The 27421-nt window shown below is 40.1% G+C and overlaps 1 protein-coding gene and 1 long non-coding RNA gene across 7 annotated transcripts; one reads left to right on the forward strand and one right to left on the reverse strand.

The window, feature by feature from the left end:
• Positions 1-1303: 1303 nt before the first annotated feature.
• dglucy (D-glutamate cyclase) lies at positions 1304-21087 on the reverse strand. Of its 6 annotated transcripts, none has more exons than XM_053435224.1 (14): positions 21063-21087; positions 18269-18422; positions 14692-14778; positions 13168-13324; positions 12490-12640; positions 9519-9641; positions 9100-9339; positions 6182-6338; positions 5953-6095; positions 5671-5770; positions 4485-4633; positions 3470-3589; positions 2685-2845; positions 1304-1952 (listed from the first exon to the last, which is right to left on the reverse strand). In XM_053435224.1, the coding sequence occupies exons 1-14, from the start codon at positions 21076-21078 to the stop codon at positions 1791-1793; spliced, it is 1920 nt and encodes a 639-aa protein (XP_053291199.1). In that variant the 5' UTR covers positions 21079-21087; the 3' UTR covers positions 1304-1790. The 6 variants fall into 6 exon arrangements, with proteins under 6 accessions (XP_053291199.1, XP_053291196.1, XP_053291198.1 ...); XM_053435221.1 differs by lacking the exon at positions 21063-21087 and adding an exon at positions 20030-20331; XM_053435223.1 differs by lacking the exon at positions 21063-21087 and adding an exon at positions 20030-20329 and having other exon boundaries at positions 6221-6338.
• Positions 21088-25619: 4532 nt separating this feature from the next.
• On the forward strand, positions 25620-27040 carry LOC128451420 (uncharacterized). Its single transcript, XR_008340102.1, has 2 exons — positions 25620-25670; positions 25922-27040. It is a non-coding gene; the product is annotated as an uncharacterized LOC128451420 (long non-coding RNA).
• The last annotated feature ends 381 nt before the right edge of the window (positions 27041-27421 follow it).

Consider the following 27421-nt stretch of genomic DNA (forward strand, 5'->3'; position numbering starts at 1 on the left):
TGTGTGTGTGTGTGATATTAATGCAAGTGTGTATTAATCTTGGCAATATCAGCTGCTCCTGGCTGCTGCTGTCATCCAGCAGGAAGTCACATTAAGCTTGGGTCATATTAAGGTCAAAGGGCACTGCTGAAAAGGAGATGATTAGAGAACAGCAAGAAAAAAAACTGAGCGAAAAAGGAGATGTGTAGTCTGGCTGTCCCTCATTCTTTGGCTCAACCTCGTAAAATATTTACTAGATTCTTCCTTATTTTTTACTGACTAAATCCCTGATCTATTTAACGGAGCAGTGACACATTTGTCTCATGTTTGTGTTTCCAGTATGACCCAGCAGAACTGGGTAGATAAAGCAGTACAATTATCAAATAAATTAGGCATCTTGACATTGAAAGATACCTCTCAGGTTATCAGTAGTTGGAAGAGATCAAACTTTAAACTATAGACATGAAGAAAAAACACTCTAGATCTCCTTTTATCAATGTTGCCGTTGTAAAAAGACAAAAAAAAAAGAAAGTGGTGCAGAGGAGACTGGAGTCAGTGTTTTTTTTTAATTTGCTACATTTCGTTAGAATCTTTCTGCCTCATCTTGCTGTCGGTCTTGTTTTGCCTGTTGTTATGTGATAAGATGTGGCTGCATTTGGACACCTGGCAATCAGATGAGGAAGAGTGAGGATTGAACCAACAACCTTCTGGTTGGAGGACGTCCACTCTACCCCTAGGCCACACCACCCCTACTACACTAACCAGAGGGTCGGCGGTTTGATTCAAGTCTCTCATGTGTTCAGAGTGACACTGCACTCAAACAGAGCACCATTGGCTGCCTAAATGTGACCATCTTCATGCTGCATTATTTCATTTGAGATGAAGCGTGCAGATATCTGACATACTAGCCCATCCAAGACATTTAATCAACTGACAAAGCTGTGAGGCTCCTACAAGCTTTACAGCTGTGTGCTACGACAACACAAGCAGCCCTGAGATATGGAATTGCCCAGCCAACTCACACTTGCATCTGTTAATGCCTATATGTCTAAGAATGCCTATTTTAATATGCTTAATATGATTTTAATATGAGTATTGCAACAAAAGATCCACTATCTTCACGTGTTTACAAAGTCATCCTTCTGCAGAAAGACAAATGATGCACCCCGGACCATGACAAAGTGTATTTTCTCTTCTTTTAAGCATCAACATAAAATCAACGTTCTGAATTATTAATTCTAATGATCCAGCCTAACAGAGAGCTTTGCCTCTGGTAGTCAAGAAAGAGGAGAGGGCTGAAAGGTAACCAAGGCGGCATCGACAATCACATACACAATTCTCTCTTTATTTACACTTTCTTTCAGCAATCTGAATAAAAAGGAAACAGCATTTCACCAATCAGAATATTTATTGTGTGTGTACGTCTGTGTATACGTGTGTTTAGTGTATGTGTGTGTGCGTCTATGTGGTGTAACTTTCTAAAAAGGTTTGCGACAAATTAGCATCACATCTAAAATTATTTTCCCATCTGGGAATTAGTTGCTATGTGGAGTGAGCACTCAGTGTTAAAAGGAAGTGATAACATTGATGGAAAAGCAGCCACATATTCATAATGTATAATTTGTAATTGTTTGTACAGTGTACCTCTTGGGATGTAAGACAAATTTCAGAAGAGTATTTTGATTATAAAGTGTTATTTTCTCATATGATATCAAAGTTATTTTGATGCTCAAGATAGAAAGACAGATCCTTCACTTTCGAGAACAGCGTCTCTTTGAAAAATACTCCTGATAATACACAGGAGTAGCAGATCATGGGTTTTGAGAGGTGGATCCTTGTGTGACCTCCAGTAGTCTGGTGATTATGTCAGAGTGTGTGGGGTGAAAGGTCAAACCATCCACCTCCATGGCGAGGTGACCAGTTTTCCCACTTCTTATTCCAAACCGCACCAGCGTGGAGAGGAAAGACTCTTCCTGCAGGACAAAGAGACAGAGAGAGGAGAGGGTGTGTTAATCGAAATGTAGAGAGAGGGGTTTTTGCCTTTCTCCCAAAAATATTCAACAATCTTAATAAGTCGATCAAGACAAATCATTTTTGTACAGTCACTAAGCTATATAATGTTTTTGTGTTGCACAATTTTTAAATAAAAAAACAATTTAAAAACAATGCATTTGATGTTTATTTTTCACAGAGATAATGTACTATTCTAACAGAACTTGCTGGAATACGCTTCCGTAAAACAGACAGACAGGACATACATAACTTTTTTATGAGTTAGTATCCATCTAGTACTAGGCTGTAGTTAAGTAACATGGTAAAAATATAATTGAAAAGCTGGGTCAGAGAGAGATAAAAAAACATGAGTTTTGTGTGGAATGGAGTTGTCCGCATCTTGAAAAAATAAAAGCTGAAGATGATTTACATTTTAAATAATAACAAGATTAAGATTAAGATACAAATTTCCTTAATTCATCCCGAATCAATCATGTACACACAATCATACTAAACTCAATTGGGAAATTCAACTTCTGCTTTTAACCCATCTGTAGGTGGACACAGCACAAGGAACACAACACACTCACAAGGTTAGTGACCACACAGAGCAGTCGGCAGCTATTTATTTGAAATTGGCCGGATATGAGAAATCCAGATCTGCTGAAAATGGAGAATATTAATAAAAGTATTTGTGTGTTTGCCTCGGTCACCTTGTCCACAGACGGCAGGTTAGCAATCCAGTCCCGCAGCTGCTCTTGGGGGGGTGGGGCTTCCTGCCCAATACCTTTTTTTAGGTAACGCTGGTGTGAAGGGCAAGTGTGGAGGAGGTAGAGCCCACAGGCCACAGCATAGCCCCCCCAGTTAGACACCCCTGGAGGAAGATGGATGAGAATAAAGATGAACCAAAGATGCTGGCAAGTACAATTGCAGTTAAGCATGCTTGTGCTTTTATCAAAGAAAGGGAGTTGGCTCTAAATGGGAAATGATCATCAGGAATGTACTGTCGCCTAAATGAGTCCAAACCTGTACTTAGACAACTGTCATAAATAACCAGGTCTGTATCAATAACTGTAACTTGGTCAAAAAGGCTATAGTTAAATCTTTCATTTTTAAAATCAGGATTAATTGATGAGGAACATTGCCCTTCGCAGGTAAAGCTGATTTGACTTGATTGGTCCCTTTATCTCAGTGCTACTGGTTCCTCATTGCTTGAGTTCTTATTTTCTAGGAACACATCACTGAATAATAAATGGTGGCGTGCCATTTCCTGACGATTTCCTCTGTTGTCTAACTTCTTAAACTCACTGTGAAACTCTCTGAACACTTCTGGTGGTTGAAAAAATTGTGACGTGACATGCCGGTGCCAGTTCCACTTATTCAGTGTGTTTGTGAGTATTTAGTCATTCCTGCACATGTGCATATGAGCCTGTAACATCAGTAACAGCATGTTCTGCAGTGTCTGTATTGTAACAGCTGGTGTAGTGATTGTCTTTACCTGCAGTGATGGCGTAATCAGCAGGAACATCACAGGCTATGAGACTCCCATTGGGCATCAGGTTCTTCACCGTCTCCTTCAGTTTACCCATGCCCAGCTCATTACCACCATCTCCAATACCTGCAGAGACAGAGGAAAGAAATTCTGCTCAGATATATGATCAATTATGAGAGATGGTGACAAATAAACTCAACAATCAGACAGATGTAAACAGACATTTTAGTGATAGTGTAAAAAGAGTCAATATTATCAATTGCAAGCGCTCCTACAGTGGGATAACACATGTTTGGTCTGTATTATGCATATATTTAGCATGTATTAACTGTTTAAGAAGTGATACAGCCCAGGGAAAAGTGAAGTGACATCACTTCAGCCAAAAAATGAAAAACGTTTTCTGCACATATGCAGTGGGACACCCCAATACCTATACACAGAATGCAACGTGTATGAGTATATGTACATTAAACATTACTTGTTACATAAATAAACACATTAAAAAAAAATGTATTTTACATGACTGTACTGAAGCGCTATAAGCCAACATAATGCAACCTTTACGGAGCAACACCGCCCTCTGCAGCCACACATAGTGAGTAATTGTTTGGCTCCACGTTCAAGTGATGAGGTGGTTCTCAGGTTTAAAACAATTCAACAAAGTCTATAAGTGTGAGGCCTTGGAATGCTAACAGCACCTGTCCTACTTCTCCAAGTCACTATAACATCACACTCATTTGGATGCAAATTTAAGGTTTAAAAAATGCTGCTTTACATTAAAATGTACAAACATATGCTGATATGTATATGCATATATACACATATTAGTACGAGTTTAGTGTAGTATAACCTAAGATAAGTAAAACTTAAACAGAAGTGTTAATATAAAATATATGCTATATTTGCATATAACTTTCAATGGACATGGCTAAATTGATAGTCATTTTAAAATAAATAAAATGAAAAAAGGTCACATAAACATAAGTAAAACAGGCAGCAAACTGTAGGAAGTGTTACCGACCTGTAGTGATAATTCCAGGTATATCTTTGGCAGCAATAAACAGGTCATCAATAGGATCCACCAAATGTTTGATGTTTACACCTCTCATGTTGTAGTAATTTCCATCTTCAGCCCTTCCACTGCGCTCTATCGCCACAAGGTGGTCATACCTGGATATAAACATAACAATCAAATAAGAAATTTATCACTCAGACAGCTGAAAGACAGACTACATGACTCCATAGTCACGTGAAAATTGTACATTACATGTCTAGCTAAAACACTTAATAAATACTCAAGGATTTTTAACGAAGCATTTTTCTTCTACTCACTGATTTGGGTATTCTATGTTTGGAATGATGCCTATTGTCCCAATCGCACCAGATGGAAGGACACATAAGTCTAGTGTAATCTTTATGAATTCATAATAAACTTTAAAATGTGTAACTTGATTTTTTTGCTGTGTTTGTTTACATCTGCAGAATGAATTGGATGGATAGAAATGGAAGACAAGAAACATATTTCTTCTGCCTGTGCCTTTTCAATCACTTTATACATAGAATGTTGTGTTCACCATTAGTATATAATGTCAAATGTTTTCATGACTCCAAAAAAATATTCTCTATCTTGTCTTATGTTCTAAAATGGGACAGTGTTTAGTTTTAAAAGGCAGAGAGATGATTTCTGCTCAACTATGAAAGCCACATGCCTTTTCCTAATACTGAAGTTATGTCTCAACATCCGCTGGCGGTCACTAACACCTGCTAACATCTACTGGTAGTAGCTAGCTTTATTTGTGCAGAGGACAAGGGACAATCACCATCATGTCCTATGTTTAAAAAATTATTATTAAGACTTTGAGATGATTGTTTAAGTCTATCGGGAAGTAAGAACCAAGAGGAAAGGTTGAGTAGTGGTTGAGTATCTGTCATTGATTACATCTGTGTGCTATTCAAATGGGTTTCTAGTTACACATTGCAGGTTGGATCAAGATTTGGCATCCAGAAGGAGTGGAACTCCAATGAGCAAAGGTTCTCCTAGCTGTTTATTTCCTAAACAAATATGTTTGTTCTTTATTCGACAATAAAACAAAGCTATCCTTGGAATATTTAAGTTTCTTAAAAATTATGACTTTACTCTTTACTCGGAATTGGAAGACTGCTTTGTAATCATTCTTACTGCAAGCACACGTCACAGTTCAAATAACCTGGGCTTGCTGGGGTCTCCATGGTGACACAGGAAATGCAGTGCGGCGTCTGGTCCACAGTCTTCAAAAGTGACCAATGGGATTGCAGTTTTCAGCACACCTGAGGGGGGAATTGTCGGGGAGATTAGAGCTAGCAGAGGCTTGCTCTTTAAAAGAAACAATTGCTTCAATTTCAAGAGAATGATCAATAGGGATAAAATAATTATTTCAGTTGTGTTGGTACAATCCTGGAGACGGATTGGTGTGTTTAATCCACAGATTTTCATTTAAACACTCTCCCACCTGTTTTCACAGCTTCATCAATAATGGCCTGGTTCATCTCCAGGGCTCTCCTGTCGGTTACCATTGTCACCTGTTTCCCTAGAGACAACAGCATGGTTGCCATTGCAATAGCTCCAGGTGACCCATCTGTCTCATCAGGAGGGCTAAAGGGAAAACACAGGCAAACAGATAATTCAGATCAACGTTTTTAGGGGAATAATTCACTGGAGCTCGTGACCTGTGTCTGTACCATTGTATGAACTCCATTGCTTCCTTATGATGCAGGTACCTGTGCATGTAGTGTGCAGGGAAGCCGGTTGTTATGGCAACGGAGGAAGAGTGGGAGAGAGCCAGACTGGAGCGCAAAAGTTCATCCTGAGTGCATAAAACCTGGATCCCCCGTTGACCTGGTGACAGACAATATCCAGACAACTTGAATTCCATCTTCTGCCACTGCTCGTTACCTGAAGAGCTGCTTAGTGAATACCTATAAATAGCTGGACCACTGGTGCATCATCCCTCTCTTACTGGTAAAAGACACTCAGAAAATGATTCACCAGGTATTTGGTTTACACTCCTTTATAGCTGAACACTAATAAGCCAAACATTCAATTCTTTATTATGTTTCGCACATTTATCTATGCAAAGGAGGTTACGTTTCTCTCTGAATTGTTTTTTACTCAGCATGATTAAGCACAAACTACTCCACCAATTTCCATGAAGATGTGGATATGAATCAGGGGGTAATGATGTCAACAAAAGCAAACTCGATTCAGGAGAACAGCAAACCTCGGATCCAATCAAGGAGACAAGGTAAGAGGCTTATATAATAGAAACTCTGACTTACAAAGAAATACATTTTGAGTTTGCGATAAGAAGAATCAGCTGATGTGAGCCATGCCTCACAAAGAGGGAGATCTACGCTCAGAGTTTACACCTTCATTTCATACAGATGGTTTGATGAGCTTTTTAGAATGTATTGCTGCCATAGGAGGTTCAAGTTATTAGAATTCAAGGGTTAATTTACTTTTTTCCATCAACATTGTGAATTCGGCGAGTGAGTCTGGTTTGGCGCATTCCACTTGAACGCCCCTCGCCGACCAACACATGCTTCGCGTTGCGGTGGTTAGGCGGGTATTGCTACGGTGAAACGATAACGTCTTCTCGCAGAGTGTGCATATCACCTTGGTTTTACTGAATGTTCGATCTTTGTTTTTTTGGAACACGATCTTCCCGTCCAGAAGGTCCTCAGGTTCATCAGAATTATCCATGTTGTTTGTTTGTTTGAATGGCAGCTGCCGTCTGACTGCATTACGCCGGGTTCACACCGGACGCGGAAGCGACGCCGAAGCGAGGCGTAAGCGCAGCGCCAATCCTCTGGCTCCCATCCACTCCCATGTTAAACCGCAGCGCTGAACTCACCGGAGGCTGAAGCGTAGCGTTGTGCCGCGGCTGCCTAGCGCCGTGAAGCTATCGTTTCGGCGTCGAGTCTATTTTTTCCGCTTGACGCGAGCGTATCGCGACAGGAAACACACTGAAAAATGATTTTAAACGATATAGATGACATATTTTATATGATATAAATTATCAAATATGCATCCCATACTTTGTATTCACGTTCTGTTGTCTTGGAGTTTTAATTTTACCACTTTTACCAACCACATTATTTAATGTCCCCCTCTGCCCATCCACTACAGCCACACAAGCAGTCATAAAGATAAAAAGAGAGAGGGGGGGGGGCTACGTATTCTCCACATAGGCTTGAGTGGAGAATACGTAATTTACCCTCGACACCCGACATTTACCGGAGCTAACAGCGGAGAAGTTCTTCAACATGGATGACATTAAATTAATCATTGAAGTGGAGAAGTAACTTGAGTTGTTGATTCTCAGCATATGTTGTATAAAGACAACACCAAAAAAGACACATGTTGGAACGCTGTTGCTTAATGTTGGAGCAACAAGTAAGTATATGCTTGAAAAAAATGATTAAATGCCGTTTTTACTGCAGGCTGATAACAGCAGAAGTATGTGATATTATTAGTAATGCGCGGCGCTTCGGCGTCGCTACCGCGTCCGGTGTGACCAGCCAAGCGCCGGCGCGCCAGGGATTAGCGCTTACGCCTCGCTTCGGCGTCGCTTCCGCGTCCGGTGTGAACCCGGCGTTAGAGCGGCGACTAGTGCAGAGGCGGCGGAATTGGAAGGTCCTTCTGCGCATGCGTTAAATGCGCTAAAAAAAAAAAACGAATTAATCCTGTAATTTAATCATAACGCGTTAACGCGTTATTTTTCACAGCTCTAGAAATAACATTAGAATAGGTCTGTTATTGGCTTAAGCACAGTGTGGTTGTCTAGACTTAATCAGATCCAAGTTAATAATAAGCAATTACTGCAGAAAATCAGGTCATTACAAAGGGTTTACTTGTCATTGTGAGACAGTTAAACCGACCTAATAAAGTTATAATTCGTATGTGCCTGAATGTTATCACCAAAAGTGTATTAATAATGACACTATGTGAACTTGTTTGGTAAGTGCCTGGTGTGTGTTGGGAATGCTGCCAGTGTATTCATTACTCCTTTCATAGCTCATTAACAAAATTCTGCTCACAGAATGTTTCTATTATCACCTGTTTTCTCTGTAATAACAGTCTTGTACGATACAAACACCCCATAATAATAATGCATATATAAATGGAATAAATGGACAATGTGTTAATTCGAAAAGGGGAACTCCACAGGTCTCCTCAGCTCTGTGGAGCCTCCTCTGCTTTTAATTGTTGGGGTTTAACAGTCAGCATCCTCACTGTTTAGGTTCAATCTCACTGCTCTTATCAACCTTGCTTATTAGTAGTAGACAGCTTATAAAAAATAACTCAGTGTCTGCCTCCTAATCAGCACCAAACAGCAGACACACGCACTCAGTGATCAGCTGGTGAACATAGTGTTACATTTATCAGCTAAACAGCCAGAGTGAATATTGGATTTGCATTCAAGTGATGTATGTGATAAGCAGTCATGTCAACTACTGTTGTGTAATTTTGTCAATAAAAACATATGTCACTGCATGATTATACACATACTGCTGACATATACCTCCATGTCAGATTCATCTCCTCCAAAACACATACATATCTTTACTAACAAACACAAATGTTTGTGTATATTTACCTGGGTCCTCTCCAATAATCCTCTCCAGATCTCTGATCCTTGAAACTGCCCTCTGAGATGCCAGGCTGTACAGCAAGGGCTTGTGGGATACCAGGATGCAGAGGGGGATCAGCTCAGGGTTGGGTTTAATGTATGGAGTGTTCCTGCTGTCAGAGGGAGGGGATATGATGGAAGTAGAGGAGTTTGGAATGTCGGTCAGGAACATGGAGCCTGGTGAGTGACTGAATGCCAGCAAAGGCTCTGAAAGATAGAAAACATGATGTCAGTTCACTCTGTTCGATATTTTGAACTTTAGTCTGAGTATCTCAAGCAGAAAGATCAGCTCACGCTAGAATCATGATCATTTACCACAATCTCTTAAATTGTATAACTGGTGAGTAACTGAAGTTAAGAAAGTTCTAGCCAATTAGTCTGCTCACTGGTGCTGCGTATTGCCTGTATAGCAGTCACTCCGCAGGCCCAGAAGACAGGGACATCACCAGGCTGCAGCTCGAGTCGGTCCCCATAGTCTGGTCTGCACAGGTCCTGTATGCCTAGGACAGCTGAACACACAAACAGAAACAGATAGACAGACAGACAGACAGAGTGAAAGATAGAATGTATAAACACACATTTGGAAACCTTATGCCATCTTTTGGTGATACTGGTGAATTAAGGCCATTATCCTGCATATGTATAACTAAGGACAATATTTGGTGTAGAACCTAGGGACTGAGGACATTTTTCGCAGCACTCACATCGAATTAGGATTATGTTAGGGTTAGGGTAAAGATTATGGCTAGACATTTATTTGGGATAATTAAAGTTGAGGTAAGGGGCTACGTAATACATTATGTCAACAAGAGTCCTCACATACACTCCTGATCAAAATCTTAAGACCAGTTAAAAAATTGCATGAATTTGCATTTTGCACTGTTGGATCTTAGGAAGGTTCTAAGTAGAGCTTCAAAATGCAAAAAGAAGAAATGGGAACAAGAGCCCAAAAGTTGTGAGCAGGCAATTTATTGAAAACAACAATTTAACTGAAGTAGGCTGTTCATCAGCTGATCAAAAGTTTAAGACCACAGCCTTTAAAAGCCCAAATCTGTGCAAAAAAATCACACTATGAAGATCTCTTGATGGCAAAGGCAAAAAAAGCTCACAGTCTTTGAACGTGGTAGGATTGTTGAACTGCATAAACAAGGCCTCTCACAACGTGCCATCGCTGCTGAGGTTGGATGCAGTAAGACAGTCATTTTGCCTTTCTTAAAAGATCCTCAGGGTTATGGAACCGTCAAGACACGGGGCCATTCCTCGTCCCAAATTAAGGGCATTACTGGTGCTGACTGCAGCCCAATAACCATCAGACGGCATCTGCGAAGGAAGTGCTTCAAAAACAAGAAACGTCTTCAAAGGCCACGTCTCCTTCAACGCCACAAATATGCCCGTTTAGACTTTGCAAGGGAGCACCTAACATGGGACATTCAAAGGTGGAAGAAAGTTTTATTCTCTGACGAGAATTTTTTTTACCTTGATGGTCCTGATGGCTTCCAACGCAGTGTTAATTTCGTTGACGAAAACGATGACGAAAAATATTCGTTAACGATCTTTTTTCCATGACGAAGACGAGACGAAGACGTAACGAAAATGATTCTTTGAAAATAAAAACTATGACTAAATCTGTTTTAACTTTCGTTGACGAGACGAGACGAGACGAAAATGTTGGTGGTTGACTAAGTCACAATAATTTATTTAAACATCATCGTATCAGGCCGTCATGAAGTATCAGGAGCTGGCGAGTGAGTGTGTCTGTGTGTGTGTGTGTGTGTTTGTGTGCGCGCCCCAGATAGCGCACCGGTCCCGAGGCTCCGACCCCGCCTGCTCACTCGCTCAGAGACACAAGATCTGAGCTTGTCCATGTGAAGCTGCTTCTTAACAGTGGAAACAGTGAAAACACAGAGTTTCTCTGGTCTCAGCTGATCAGAGATCAGCGCAGCAGCTTCTTGATCAGAGCAGAAGCTGCAGGTTGTTTGTACCGAGCCTCAGTTTCTGTGTCCGCCTCCAGTCTAACCTGCTCTCACTTTTTGTTTTCACATTTAAAACTAAATATATATTTTTAAGCTATTAGGCTGCAGCTATAGGTTTTTATTTATTTCAAAATAGGGTACTTCTTATTCAAATAGCCCTACAAAGTTCTGTGTTTAATTTATTTCAAAGTAGGCCTGCACTTCCCTGTGTATTTTCTTCTCTTCATAAGGGTTCTGTGTTTTCCTTTGTTGTAACAGGTACAATTAAAATGTCAGCTAGCTGGACTATTTTGCAGTTTTAGACACAATACAGGGTCCCTGGGCCTGAGAAGGGAAGAAAAGGAGTTTAATGTGGCTATTAAATGTGACTAAAACTAGACTAAAATGTAATTCGTTTTCGTCGACTAAAACTAGGAAGGATAAAAATGACTAAATGTGACTAAAACTAATATGCATTTTCGTCAAAAGACTAAGACTAAATAGCTGCCAAAATTAAGACTGTTCCAACGTTACTGGCATGACAAGGAGATGCCACCTGAGATGTTTTCTACGCGGCACAGTGGAGGGGGCGCCATCATGATCTGGGGTGCTTTTTCCTTCAATGGAACAATGGAGCTCCAGGTTGTGCAGGGGTGTCAAACAGCAGCTGGCTATGTGGAGATGTTGCAGCGGGCATCCGTCATGACTGAGGGCCCTCGTCTGTTTGGTAACGACTGGGTTTTTCAGCAGGACAACGCTCCAATTCACAATGCCCGCCTGACCAAGACTTTTTTCCAGGAGAATAACATTACTCTTTTGGACCATCCTGCGTGTTCCCCTGATCTTAATCCAATTGAGAACATTTGGGGATGGATGGCAAGGGAAGTTTACACAAATGGACTTCAGTTCCAGACAGTGGATGCCCTTCGTGAAGCCATCTTCACCACTTGGCGCAACATTCGCACTAGCCTTTTGGAAACACTTGCGTCAAGCATGCCAAAACGAATTTTTTAAGTGATCAACAATAATGGTGGAGCTAATCATTACTGACTCAGTTTGTGACACTTTAATTTCTGTTTTAGGAGTTTTTTTTTTTTTTTTTGCTGTGGTCTTAAACTTTTGATCAGCTGATGAACAGCCTATTTCTAGTTAAATTGTTGTTTTCAATAAATTGCCTGCTCACAACTTTTGGGCTGTTGTTCCCATTTCTTCTTTTTGCATTTTGAAACTCTACTTAGAACCTTCCTAAGATTCAACAGTGCAAAATGCTAATTCATGCAATTTTTTAACTGGTCTTAAGATTTTGATCAGGAGTGTATAAGTACTAGAATATGTGTGTGTGTGTGTGTGTGTGTGTGTGTGTGTGTGTGTGTGTGTGTGTGTGTGTGTGTGTCTGCATGTGTACCTGGTTCTCCTATGTGTATAGGTGCTCCATGTGCTAGTGGGCTGAGATGAGAAACCTCCACTGCTGCATCCAGCTTCTCAGCCGGAACAGGACGCATACTGACAACTACAGGGCAGCTGAACACTCCAGCAGGAATACAGGGAACTGCAGTCTTCAAACACACAAACATGTACAACACAGATGTTGCAGAGTAGATTCAGAGTGAAACCTATTCAGTGGTATAGGAACAGACAGAAAATTATGCTAATTGCAGTTCTAATGGTTCACACTACACTATCACATCAAACTGTATGGTATATATAGATTTTTTGTTCCCTGGCTCCGGTTGAATCCATTAAGCATTAACACTTTGTTTTATCTTTATAGTTTTAATACTATTAGCCTAAACATTAGTTAACCCTGTCTTTGACTGACAAATCTGAAGCTGTCACCCTTGGGTTTGGGAGATATTATTAGAATCTCAATCCTTTCAGACATAATACAGAACAAATGCTAAATTGGTCTTTTTCATGGCAGATATTTGTGACATGTCAAAGTAGGAAAAGCACAGATCTAGATTACAAATGGAGTAACAGCTGATTTCAATTTAGCTGCTTCAATATGCGGGCCCTGATGTCCTACCTGCCAGCTCATGGTGACAAAAAGTCATCCATAATTAAAATTATATTTGTAACATACCCTGTACATGCTGACGTTTCTGCCCTGCTCCACGTTCCTAATTGGGACTCCTGCTGTTTTCAGTCTGCCCTCAAAGCCAAAGCTGCAGCCCAGATAGAAACACACCATGTCTGACCACTGATGGCCATGATGCACATCCTGCTGATCTGATGCATTCCTGGGAGCACAGTAAAGAAAGTTAAGTTAGCCTCGTAAGGATTACAATCTGACCATGACAGGCCATTTATTATGGATCAAAGATAAAATTACTTGATTTTCATCAGTGAACTATTTAAACCAGATTATTTTATTTTCACATGAAGGCACAGTGTGGCTACAGGCATGGCCAGGTGAACCAGCTAGGGGGCACCCTTAGGCAAATATAAGGTACAGGGTAGTCTTATAGGGATAGTACACCAATTATCAACTCACCACTATGCCAATGGAGGGGTGGGTGAGGTATTTGAGTGCACAAAACAATTTTGGAGTTTCAGGAGTAAACTCTGTTGCTGTCAAATCCAATACATTGGAAGTAAATTGTGACCACTTCTTCAAATGTAAAAAAAAACGTTTACGCTAAAAACATGGTGTAAATGACGCTGTCATGAGATACATTTGAATGTCGGGGCTTACAGACACTTGGATGACACCACATTAGTATGGAGGCATTGGTGTTTATTTTTTTATTTTTTATGGGGGGAGGGGTTCTCTTTTTTTTAATATATTTGTATTTAACCTTTTAAAGAAACATTCCAAATAAACTGAACTAAACTGAACTGAACCTACATTTTCTATGCTGGGATACTAAACAGGTTTGTTCTTGATTAAACATTAGTTAAATAGAATGCAAAATTACCAGTAACAAAACAACACTTGTGTCTACATTGTGTGCTTGTGCATTATTGCCCTTAAGTCTACTTCGATAAATGTTGTAGGTTTAAAAAATGACACGCTCTTGACCGGTTGATATAATTATTAACTGCATCATGAATGCAATCCAGTCTGAAGAGGTGATGTTGTTTGCTGCTGTCAGCTGTGTGCATCAGTGACCCAAGTTTACCCTGTTACACAATTAATTGGCATACAGTGTCTACAGTGTTTGGACTCTGTCACTCTTTGCAATTATTATCGTTTCGTGGATTTTGATTCTATATCATTAAAATGTACATTGTTGTCCGTCAATCTACACTCAATAATCCATTATAACAAAGTGAAAACATTTCTTGAGTGTTTTTGCAATTTCATCAACAATCTTATCAACAATAGTGTCCCAAGGGTTTGTTGTGGCACTTCAAAGTGTGGTAATGAGATGTGTCTAGAGCCAGATTGGAATCCATCAATAAAACTTTATTGACTGGACCTAGTTTAGAAAGGCACACACCTACATTATGCACAAGGCCTTATGATTCATACTGCACGTCAGTTTTCCTCTATGATAAGACTTTGTGGTGAGGCGTGGATCAGGGCAAGGGTGTTAAAGCATTCGTCAAAGAACATCTGTGGTGAGACCTTTGGCACTCAACTGTTTGTGTTTGTTAGAATTACCTTGCTTGATCGGTGTAGCTCTGCAGGCTGGAGACTGTTTTCACGAGTTGACCCTTCTCATACACACAGTACTGAGACATATCTGTCCTGAAGACAAACAAACAGAGTCCAGGTTTCTGACATAACTTCACCAAGCTCTAAGGTGCACGGAAAGAGTCAAAGGTTAAAAAATTACTTTCATTGCTTTTAAAAACAGCTACATCAGTAACATCTATTCAATATCTTGCATGAAAAAAGATAAACATTTTCGTTCCTACTTTATTTTAATAGGACCATATTTTTGAATTTTCCTTTTTTATACATTGCCGCAGGGATGCATGCTGTGGAATATAATTAATATACAATAATTACATGCTGCACACACCCAATACCGATTATAAGTTCATGTTTATTTAAAAAGTGTTCACAGCCTGTAGTTGAAATAACAGGCTGTGAACACTTCCATTGTTAACAACAATAAAAAAATAGTTCTGACTCAGTTCTGAGTGTTTGTTTAGTTTTTTAGGTACTCCTTCCTTCAAAAGAATTTAGATTAAATATTTTGACATCTCAAATAAGATATGTCAATGTATTAAAACAGTTATTCAGATAAAATAATGTGCATTCAAAAATAAAGGTTATTATATAACTACGGTGGCCCTGAAAGCTCAACGAACGGCAACTTAAGAAAACACATGCAAGTTGACAAAACACCTGCAAAAAGAGAAAAGCGCTGCAAATACCGGAACGAGCTGCAAATAGAGAAACGCGCAGCAAATACCGTAACGCGTTGCAAAAAGCCAAACGCGCAGCAAGAAGCCAAACGCGCAGCAAGAAGCCAAACGCGCAGCAAGAAGCCAAACGCGCAGCAAGAAGAGGCCACAACACAACGGAAGTGTTTCCAGGGGACAGCTAAAAGTGATGGACACTGCTGCCACAAAAACGTCCAATACACCATAGAAATTCGGTTCCACACAGGGTTCGGCCACCCGCGGCTCTTCGGCCCCTCTGCAGTGGCTGTACAGTACAATGTTGTGCATATGTTTAGCGAACGCTGAACTTAACGAATCAGTTTTCATATTATTAACGTGAACGTAACGATGAACGTGAATGAACGTCACGTACATTTTTTAAATCATCACCGTAGCAGGCCATCATGAAATACCAGGAGCGGGCGAGTGTGTGTGTGTGTGTGTGTGTGTGTGTGTGTGTGTGTGTGTGTGTGTGTGTGTGTGTGTGTGTGTGTGTGTGTGTGTGTGTGTGTAGCGAGTGCTCTGGTCCCGGGCATAGACTGTATATAGGTCCCGGGTCCCGGGGCTCCGACCCCGCCCACTCGCTCTTTTGATAGTAAAGGTTTTGTACCCCTGCACACTATGGACAATATATTGCCTCACAAACAGGGGCTTGCTTGTTAGCGCTGTTTATTCAGTTTAACAGGAGAAGACGACATGTCTCTAGATCGGATCATCTTCCGTGATCAGAGCTCACTGTGGCTCTCTCCGAGTGAGTGGGCGGGGTCGGAGCGCCGGGGGACACACGTACACACACACACACACACACACACAGCACGTGGAATATTATGCTCATTAAAGAAAAGGAAAAAGGTTGAAGATAGCCTATGTACTTTTGGTGCATGAGAGTAAGGAAGGTGTCTCTATACTTTGGCCTTCATGTAACATACATCTTATCAAACCTTTTTCATTAATATTCAAAATAAATTAGATGCACTCACAATATCTCTGAACAGAAATGTAAATTATTAAACACAATTAGTTGAAACAAAATATAAAGTGCATCTTTCATCAAAAAATTAAGGCTCTTATAGAACTGACAGGCTGCTGTATGTGAATGCCTGCAGCAATGTCTATTTCTTATTGAAATGGTAAGCTATTTTGTTTAGTTTCTTTTACTGTGGAAGGTTGGTGTGTGCTTCCTGTCATAAGCAGTGTGTCTGCTGGACTATTGTTGTGAAGGGTCACCAACGAAAGTGGTTCTGTTGTGGAGAGAGAGGAGAAAAGAAGAAATAAACAGACATGTTGTCCTGGTTCACCCACTCATCTTTCTTGTCCTTTATTTGTATTTCTTTCTACACTGCAGATTAATATTGAAGACATCCAAACTATGAAGGAACACATATGGAATTATGTGGTAAACAAAAAAGTGTTAAACAAACCAGAATTTGTTTTATATTTTAGAATCTTCAAAATAGCCACCTTTTGCTTTAGTGACAGTGACTTTCAATCAGTTTCATGAGGTAGTCACCTGGAATGGTTTTCCAACAGTCTTGAAGTGTTCCCAGAGGTGCTGAGCACTTGTTGGCTGCTGTGGTCCAACTCATCCCAGACCATCTCATTTGGGTTTAGGTCGGGTGATTGTGGAGGCCAGGTCATCTGACGCAGCACTCCATCACTCACCTTCTTGGTCAAATAGCCCTTCCATATCCTGGAGGTGTGTTTTGGGTCATTGTCCTCTTTAAATACAAATGCTGGTCCCACTAAGCGCAAACCAGATGGGATGGCATGTAGCTGCAGAATGCTGTGGTAGCCAAGCTGGTTAAGTATGCCTGGAATTTTGAATAAATCACCCACAGTATCAGCAGCAAAGCCCCCCCCACACCATCACACCTCCTCCTCCATGCTTCACGCTGGGAACCACACATGTAGAGACCATCCGCTCACCTTTTGTGCGTCTAACAAAGACATGGCGGTTGGAACCAGAAATTTCGAAATTTGGACTCATCAGACCAAAGTACATATATCCACTGGCTTAATGTCCATTCCTTGTGTTGCTTGGCCCAAGCAAGTCTCTTCTTCTTGTTGTTCTTCCTCACTAGTGGCTTCTTTGCATGAATTCGACGATCAAGGCCTGATTCACACAGTCTCCCCTGGACAACCGATGTCTTCCTGTCCTGGGGCGATCCTCTGAACTGGAGGATACATTCAAAGTTCTTGACATTTTATGGATTTAATGACCCAGTTTTAAAGTAATGAAGGTGTTGTTTCTCTTTACTTAGTTGAGTGGTTCTTGCAATTATATGGAATAGAACTGTAGTCGAAGAGGCATATTCACTTTATAGAACTGTGCACCAACCCTGCCTCTGCACAACACAACTGATGGTCTCAAACACATAAAGAAGTCAAGAAATTCCACAAATTAACTTTTGCAAGGCAAACCTGTTAATTGGCAACCATTCCAGGTGACTATCTCATGAAGCCGGTTGAAAGAATGCCAAGAATGTGCAAAGCTGTCATCAGAGCAAAAGGTGGCTACTTTGAAGAATCTAAAATATAAAACATATTCTGGTTCTTTTAACACTTTTTTGTTTACTACATTATTCCATATGTAATCCTCCATAGTTTTGATGTCTTCAATATTAATCTGCAATGTAGAAAGATATAACAATAAAGAAAAACCCTTGAATGAGAAGGTGTGTCCAAACTTTTGACTGGTACTATATATATATATATATAGTGCATCCCTACATTGCCTGATTAATTTTTAAATGTTTCTAAAGATGTTCAAATCACTACAGAAAGTCCTGAAACAAAAGAATCAACAGAAACAAAACTAAAGTAGAGTATGTACAGTGTGTGAATACCTTATGTCGGCATGTCGAGCTAGAGGCGGACAGGAGGTCTCTCCTGATTGGCTGCGATAAAGAAGAGGCAAGGAGGCGGGATTACTCTGACAGAAGGCTTCAAAGTCATCGGCCAGATGATTGGGCAGGATGACCACATTCGCCTGCATGTATCCTTACAAAAAGTAAAACAAACACAAACACATAATAATTGTAATAATAATAACTTCAATGTAACTTTAAAGAGCTTCTCTAGTTCTCTTAGAGGTTAATTTATCAATAAGAGGTAACATGACAAATGTTGTTATTTCTTTAGGTCTAAAGGCTGACTTTCAAACATGACTTTCATCAAACCAGAATTAGATATTATATGGGAGCTATGTCAATACCTTGATGATGAGTCTACATAAGTGATCTATATCACTTAAATAAACTAAGTCCTGCTGAGTGTATATCACAGCTGATATCAATGTTTATTTGAATGATATTTAAATAATAGTTAGTAAGGTAATTTACATCAATTATGGACTATCATGGTACTGATTTGCCACATTTATCTATTGCAAACTTGATTTGTTTACCTAGAAAGTGACTTTTCTCTTATTTACTGGTTAGAGTACAATCTCATCAACAAGTAACTCCTGTGCTAGATATGTCGTCTATGATTATGGTTGGTACACAGTTTAAAATTGATTCCTCCACAGTTGAACGAAAATATTTTAAATTGTAATTTATTTTCAGCTTGGTGTGAACACTCCTGACTTCCCTATGTTCAACATCACTTGAGGTCTCACAAGTAACTAAATCATTGCAAGTACTTTTCCTTCCAGGGAAACTCTCCCACCCACGACCTGACTATTAACTTTGACAACTCCTTGTTATCCCCCACCCAGACTACTAGGAACGTGGGTGTGACACTCGACAGCCAACTCTCCCTTACTGCCAACATTACAGCAACAACACGGTCCTGTAGATTCATGCTGTACAGCATCAGGAGAATACGCCCCCTTCTCACTCAAAAGGCAGTGCAGGTTCTGGTCCAGGCTCTGATCATCTCACGCCTAGACTACTGTAACTCCCTCCTGGCAGGTCTACCTGCTGCTGCCATCCGACCTTTGCAGCTCATCAAGAATGCAGCAGCTCGACTAGTTTTTAACCAACCTAAATTCGCTCACACTACTCCGCTCCTCCGCTCCCTTCACTGGCTACCAGTGGCTGCCTGCATCCGGTTCAAAACATTAGTACTTGTGTACCGTGCTGTGAACAGATCAAGTCTAGTCTACATCCAGGACATGGTCAAATGTTACACCCCAGCACGTTCACTCCGCTATGCTTTGGCCAATCGGCTTGTTGCTTCTTCACTGCGAGCTAAAACTCAAAACCACAACTGTTTGCTGTCTTGGCTCCTAAATGGTGGAATGAGCTCCACATCGACATCCAGACATCAGAAAGTTTACACATCTTCCGCCGCAAACTAAAATCATACCTCTTACGACTATTCCTTGAATAAAAAAATAAATAATACTAACAATTATTAAAACTAACAATTTAGTAGCACTTAAATGGCACTTACTTATAGCACTTTGTAGTTTTGCTTATTTTTTGAAGAAATTTTACTTTCTTGATTCTTGTTGTTCTGGGTTTGTACCCTCGGAGTTGATGCACTTATTGTAAGTCGCTTTGGATACAAGGGTCAGCTAAATGAAATGTAATGTAATGCAATGTAAAAGTACATTGTTCCAGTGTCACATGCAGCAATATAGGTGACATAATGGCTCTTACCTTCAGCTAATCCAGTTGTTTTGATTATTCCAGAAACGTTCCGCCTAAATAACAGCCTCAATTCAGGAGGACTCAGACATTTCAAATCCCCAGAGAGCTCCATGTTAGACCGCACACTTTTGTAAATCACTCAGACTAAATGTTATCACTCTCTCTTACTGTCTTGACATTCTGGTTTTTCTTGTCTGCAAGAGAAAACATTCCATCCAGATGGAACTGGTAACTGCAGGCGCTTGTACTAATCCTGCTGGCTTCACTAGGCTTAATGTTTAAGTAAAGTTGGATTGTGGTTAATGTTTGAAAAGCTGTTAAATATTAATAGGAATATCGTTTAGACGGGCTATCATCCACGCTGTGCCTTGCGCAAACCAAGTCAAGCCAAGCGGAGCGCCCCGGCATCTCCTCCAGCTCTACATACATTTACTTAGTTTACAAAGTCTGTTGTTTTTACTCAGACTTTACTCATGTCCGAGTGTGAAAGAGAGAGCGAGAGAGAGAGGGGAAAAGAGCGAGTGGGATGGCTAATGAATGCGGGCTCTCTGAAGAATGATATAACTTATTAAGAAAAGTATCGATCATTATGTGACGATCAGAGTTGATATTGTGTCGACAAACAGATAAACATTTAGGCTGTAGCTAAACAGAGGCATCAGATGAGAGAGAAAGAGTGAGAGTAGCAGAGTCAGTTAGCCCACTGTTACTATTTCCTCAGGTTCTGGGATCATTAATAAGCGTCACATTTCTTTCATATAATCAACTGCTCATGAATCTGACTCAGGACAAGCGTGATCCCTAGAAGTTTCCACAGTAGAATCGAGTTAGAGGAGACTTGACGGTCAAATCCGTTTTCTCTCTATTCTCTAGTAGGTTTTCTATAATATCACAGCAGAGATTGGCCAATATACAAAATCTAACTATGAGAGAAAACAAGAGAAAGCGAGGAAATGCTATGAAACCAAATCTAAAGGCCATGGTCTATGTCCATCATATAATGTGCATTCAACATGTGTGTTCGTGTGTGTGTGTTTTCTACCTGACATGGCATCCATTGCAGAGGTAGAAAACCCCCTGAGGTAACTGAGAGAACATCTTGTGGCTCTGAACGCAGTCCGCATGCTTCACCTACACAACACAGACACAATTTGGTTGTTTTATTTGCAAAAGTATTCATTGCTTTAAAATCTAATTCACAACTATTGTGGCAAATTTGTATGTGGGATAATTAGGTTGATAAAAAATAAAATGCGTCATAACAGAGCTGACTGTTCATGGACACATAACGTGTCCACTATGAGGGCAACATCTTAAAAACAGGATGTGACATACTGTGTATCATGGCTGAGCTGACAACAATGCTTTCTGTCACTGCTTCTAGCTGTACTTATTAAACACATTGTAACTTAGCTGAACATAAGTCATAACAAGAACCACATAGCAGTCAACCAGAACATAACCTTAACTACCAGTCCTTTACACTACCTCACCCCCTCAAAGTCCCTCGTCCCTGAGGGAACAACAAAAACTCCCAGGCGATCAGGAGGTCTGCAGTTCGCACAAGAGAAGAAAACCCACCACAAGTGGGACAGGAGCTGAGAGGTGCTGCCTGTCTGACATGACTGCCGATGAACGTGTGCTCACTAGAGGTGTGCATCTTCACTAGACTCACGATTCCATAACTATTTGAATGCAGAACAATGCATCTCGATGCATTTAAATGTATAACATCCACAATTTCCTATATTACTGCACATATATACTTTTTCGTCAGTTAATACCATCAGTCAAATAGGAACTCTGTTTTATTAAGAAAGTGCTTTAAAAAGTATTATAGACAGAATGGTGGAAATTGGTCAATAATGTGTGTGTGAATGTATTGTTCTGTGTTTGTAACATGTGACTTGTAGATTGCATCATGCCTAGGGTATAAGGATGTTTGTCAGTCAGCTGAGTAGATAAACAGAATTCAACCAGAGTACAGCAAAAGGTCACTATTGATCAGGTGACCTCAGGATCAACTTCTGCAACAAAGATTTAGACAATGGGGTCACATGCTAGACAGTGGATGTACATGCTATATGCATAAAGTGTATGTTGAGCTGTAGCCTAGATGGAAATGTCTGCTTTAAGCAGTTACTGTTATCATAAGTGTGCTGTAATTTACACAATAAGGTTTCAATTAAAAAATCGGTCTACAACAGTAAGTCTATGACAGTGGTCAGTGGATTCCACACTGATGTCACACTCATTCAGTTTAGACTTGTGTGCTGCACCTCAGGCTTAAAAGGACAAACTCTAATTTGAGCATTTACTGTATCAAGTGTTGTGTAGCACGTTTAAATACGTTTCTCATTAACTCCAGAGAGTTTAGAATCAAACAAATACAAAGTAAACATCAGTACTGTACTTGTCCTAAAAACGTGTGATCAGTGATGGTGTTCATTGTTAAAGTGTAGCGTGAGGAGGAAGCAGACTCTGACAGAGACTCATACAGGAAGACCAGAACGTTATGAGCGTCTGTCCATCAACATGGACATAGCTCGAGCTGTTGTGAAGAGGAAACAACTGCAAAGATTCGTTTTTATAAAATCCCGATAAACTGCACAAATAACTATATGGATTATTTCCTTTCTCATGTGACTCAATGTCTGCTCTGTTGAAAGATAGGAACACCCATCACTTCTTAAAATAGGAAAATCACGTCAGCCAACTTTAACAAGAAACACATAGAGAGGAAACGTGGCAGTTTCACAATCCCAGTAATAACGCCACATGAGCCTTCACCGTGTAGATGAGTGCGAGTCAGGAACATTGTACCAAAGTGACCACACACTCTTCGTGTTTCGACCCTGCGGTCTGTTTTACCTCGGTGACCCCTCACGGTTTGGGCTGCGTGGTGTCAAACTGCAGTCTTTGGCGTCCCGTTAGTTTCTCTATTTTGTTTTCAGATAACTACTGTTTGTTAAAGGACATAATGACAGCTCTGCAGAACCGGAATGTTGTTTCCACTTTGACCGACTGTTTTCTTCCTTGTTGGTGTTTGATGGTCAGCGAGCATCTTGGTGCGCTGTCGCCAACTATCGCCACCCTCTTCTTCATGTTTAACCGCGGTTGGCATCCAGCTTGGGGCACTTTACCGCCGCCTATTGCACCTGAGTGTGGACCGGACAATACACTTACAAACTATATCCTCTTGAAAAAAATGTATGAATCAATAAATAATAAGTCATACAATAGCCCTGTCCTCTTCAGCTGAATATAGACTCTGATATACATTCTCAATTATATTCTTAGATATATTATTAGGGCCCGAGCACCGAAATCGGTGAGAGGACCTATTGAAATTGAAATGATTCTTATTAGGGCCCGAGCACCGAAATCGGTGGGAGGCCCTATTGAAATTGAAATGATTATTATTATTATTAGGGCCCGAGCACCGAATGGTGAGAGGCCCTATTGAAATTGTAGGCATTATTCTGAGAATTTTTAAACATGCTCAAAAAGTTGTAAAAGTTTGCAGTAAATTAGAAAGTGGTTTAAATGTACGTATTCTGGAGTATTTGGAAATGGGCGTGGCAAAATGGCTCAACAGCGCAACCTACGGAAAAGCCCCTCATTTAGCATTCATCGATCCTCACGAAAATCTAGACAGTTGTGTATCATGACCAGATGCACAAAAAAGCCTCAAGGACCATAATGAAAGAATTACAGGAAGCCCACCATTTTGGATTAAGTGGCCATTTTGGTCATATTCCATATTTTTACTTTGATGTACTTCTCGTAGAGTTTTCACCATACTAACTTAAAATTTAGACCAGTGTCATCACAACAAAATGGAGATCAAAAGTTATTGAAAGATCAACTTTTCGTCATACCGTCTGACCGTGGCGTAGGGTCAAAGTTAGATGAAACGCCATCAAAACACGAGCTTCTCTATCTCAGACATATTTGGTCCAATCAACTCCAAACTATACATGTAAGACAAGAGTCGCGACCTGAAGACATCAACACAGAAATAATGACTTAAAATCACAGCGCCTCCTGGTGGCAGCAGGAAATGTCTTGTTTTTGGAACATTTTACACTTGGATGTATTTCTCCTCATCCACTTTGTGAAACCATGTCAAACTGTGTCAAATAGGTCTCAAGACATTGCTAATGTAGGCTTACGATTACTGTGACTTTTCATCATGCGGATTATTAATGGCGTGTCATCAAAGTTCAACTCGCCATGACACACGGATTTGCTGTAACCTCCGTGTTTATGGGTCCAGCTCCCTCAAACTACATGTATGTATCAAAAGCCCCCCCCCCCCCCCCCCCAAGATGTTCAGATGGATTTAAGGAATGGGCGTGGCAAAATAACTGACTAGCACCCCCTAAAGGGCAGCCCCGGCACTACGATTGGTCTACATCTACAAAAACACATAGGGACATGTGTCTTTTCATGACAAAGAAATAAGTCTCTTGAACAGATATGCTACATCACACAGGAAGCCCGCCAGTTTGCCTTTAGTGGCCATTTTGGTCATATTCCACCTTTTTACTTTGATACACTTGTCGGAGAGCTTTCATCAGATCAACTTAAAATTTAGATGAGTGTCATCACAACAAGATGGAAATCTAATTAAAAAATCTACTTTTTGCTTCAGCTGTGATGACCATGTTCTGTCTCTTATGGCAAAGCAGAAATATTAAACACTGGGTTCTTATCTAAAGTGTATCAAATCAGAAAGCAAAAGATACACATTGTTGTAATAAGTTTTTATTTTTTTAACCAACCATAATGAAGATAGAAATTAATTCTTATCCATGACACTTAGCAATGACTGCCACCACTAAACAGTTGCAGGCCATCTTTATTTAAGGGAGGAATTTCGAAGTGTTGTGTAGCTCATGATGATGATGCAGTCGTCCACGTGTTGACCAGCATCAAGCTGCAGATCTCGACCATGTTGCTGCTGAGGACATCAGGTGCTGCAGTTCCTCATCTATGACGAGAAGAAACGCACTGTTAAAGAATGTTTTGTGTTGTGTATGAAGCACACCAGATTTCAGATAGAATGGATGTACTGTGGTCTGGGTTTGTATCCTCATGGTTAAATGCACATATGTTACGTCGCTTTTGCTAAAAGTACTGAAAGAAATACAACATTGTACAAATAGATAACATGTCTTTCTATGTCATCTGTAAAATTCAAGGTGATAATCTCCCACAGACCTGTTGATAACAGTCCGCATCAAGTCTCTCCACTTCCCTCAGTGTGAAAACATAATTATATAATTAATGTGAGAACTGTTTACAACACTGATGTGTGGAGATTATAATCATATCTAAACTGACTAATTCACTGTAAAACTCCATGACAGGCTAAATAAACGAGGTGGGAAAAGTAATGGTGGATATACCAGCCTGTAACAGAATAATGGTGAAACATAGTTACTATCACATGCAACTTACACGTGTAGCGTATTCATCTGATTAACTTTGAATTAATATTTTATTATTACCATGTAAAATCTGTTAAGCAGTTAACATGGCACATGTATGACTTAACATATCTGTGTATTTGTGTTCAATGTTCCTCTAGGATGTCCAGCGTGAGACACAACTTGAATCCAACCAGACTGAACACTGACTCCAGGTACAGACCTGTTTTCATTACTTACAAAGTATTGCACATAATACATAATGTGTTAAATTATAATGCAATACTTTTAATGTGAAATAGCTCCATACTAAACATTCATTGTCATGGTAGTGCACGTTTTAATCCAAAAGCATATTCAAATACATAGTTGAATATCCACCGAAAATAAGAATACACACTTTGTTCATATGTAACTCTTTCTCTATAATTATGACATACTTTCATGTTTCCTATCACTTTATTAGGGACAGACGAGCCTGAAGGACACAGCTGTGATGACCATGTTCTGTCTCTTATGGCAAAGCAGAAATATTAAACACTGGGTTCTTATCTAAAGTGTATCAAATCAGATCTCCACCATGTTGCTGCTGAGGACATCAGGTGCTGCAGCTCTTCATCTATGAAGAGAAAAAACGCACTGTTAAAGAATGTTTTGTGTTGTGTATGAAGCACAACAGATTTCAGATAGAACTGTTGTCTTGGTTTGTATCCTCATGGTTAAATGTACATATTTTAAGTCCCTTCTGATAAAAGTACTGAAAGAAATACACATTGTACAAATAGATAAAATGTCTTTCTACCTCATCAGTAATATTCAAGGTGATAATCTCCCACAGAGCTATTGATAACAGTCCACATCAAGTCTCTCCACTTCTCTCAGTGTGAAAACATAATTATATAATTAATTTGAGAACTGTTTACAACACTGATGTGTGGAGATTAAAATCATATCTAAACTGTCTAATTCACTGTAAAACTCCATGACATTCGCAGGCCATCTGTAGTTAAGGGAGCAACGTATGGAGTGATGTGTAGAGGGCAGAAACTTGGACTATGGGCAGAGAAGGTCTCTGGTTCGTCTCCGGTTCGACTCCACGGAGAGACAACAAAAGACAAACCTGGATTGATCTGTCCAAAAATCCAAGAGTCTCCCTACCCTCTCTAGTGCCCCTGAGCAAGGCACCTCACTCCCCCAACATCTGCTCCGTGAGCGCCGTACATGGTCGCTCACTGCTCTGTGTGTCCTGCACCAGATGGGTAAAAAGCAGAGATTAAATTTCCCTACCTGCATGAGTGTGCCTTTGCATGTCTGTGCATGTGTTTGGGACGAATAAATGGATCTTAATCTTAATCTTTTAATCTTAATCAGTTGTCTTCCAGTTGACCAGCATGAAGCTGCAAATCTCCACCATGTTGCTGCTGAGGACATCAGGAGCTGCATTAATGAGGAGCAGAAGCGCACTGTTATGAATGTTTTGTGTTGTGTATGAAGCACCACATATTTCAGATAGAACCGATGTACTGGGGTCTGGGTTTGTATACTAATGGTTAAATGCACATACTTTAAATCGCTTTTGATAAAACGTGAGAAAGAAATACAACATTGTACACATAGATAAAATGTCTTTCTACCTCATCTGTAATATTCAAGGTGATGATCTCCCACAGAGCTGTTGATAACAGTCCACATCAAGTCTCTCCACTTCCCTCAGTGTGAAAACATAATTATATAATTAATGTGAGAACTGTTTACAACACTGATGTGTGGACATTATAATCTTATCTATACTGTCTAATTCACTCTACAACTCCATGACAGACTAAATAAACGATGTGAAAATAGTAATGGTGGATATACCAGCCTGTATCAGAATATTGGTGAAACATAGTTACTATCACATGCAACGTACACGTGTAGAGTATTGATAGTAACTTATTAAAAAAATAATTAAAGTCACAACCAA

This window comes from Pleuronectes platessa, chromosome 11, assembly GCF_947347685.1.
Source record: "Pleuronectes platessa chromosome 11, fPlePla1.1, whole genome shotgun sequence".
Lineage (NCBI taxonomy): Eukaryota > Metazoa > Chordata > Actinopteri > Pleuronectiformes > Pleuronectidae > Pleuronectes > Pleuronectes platessa.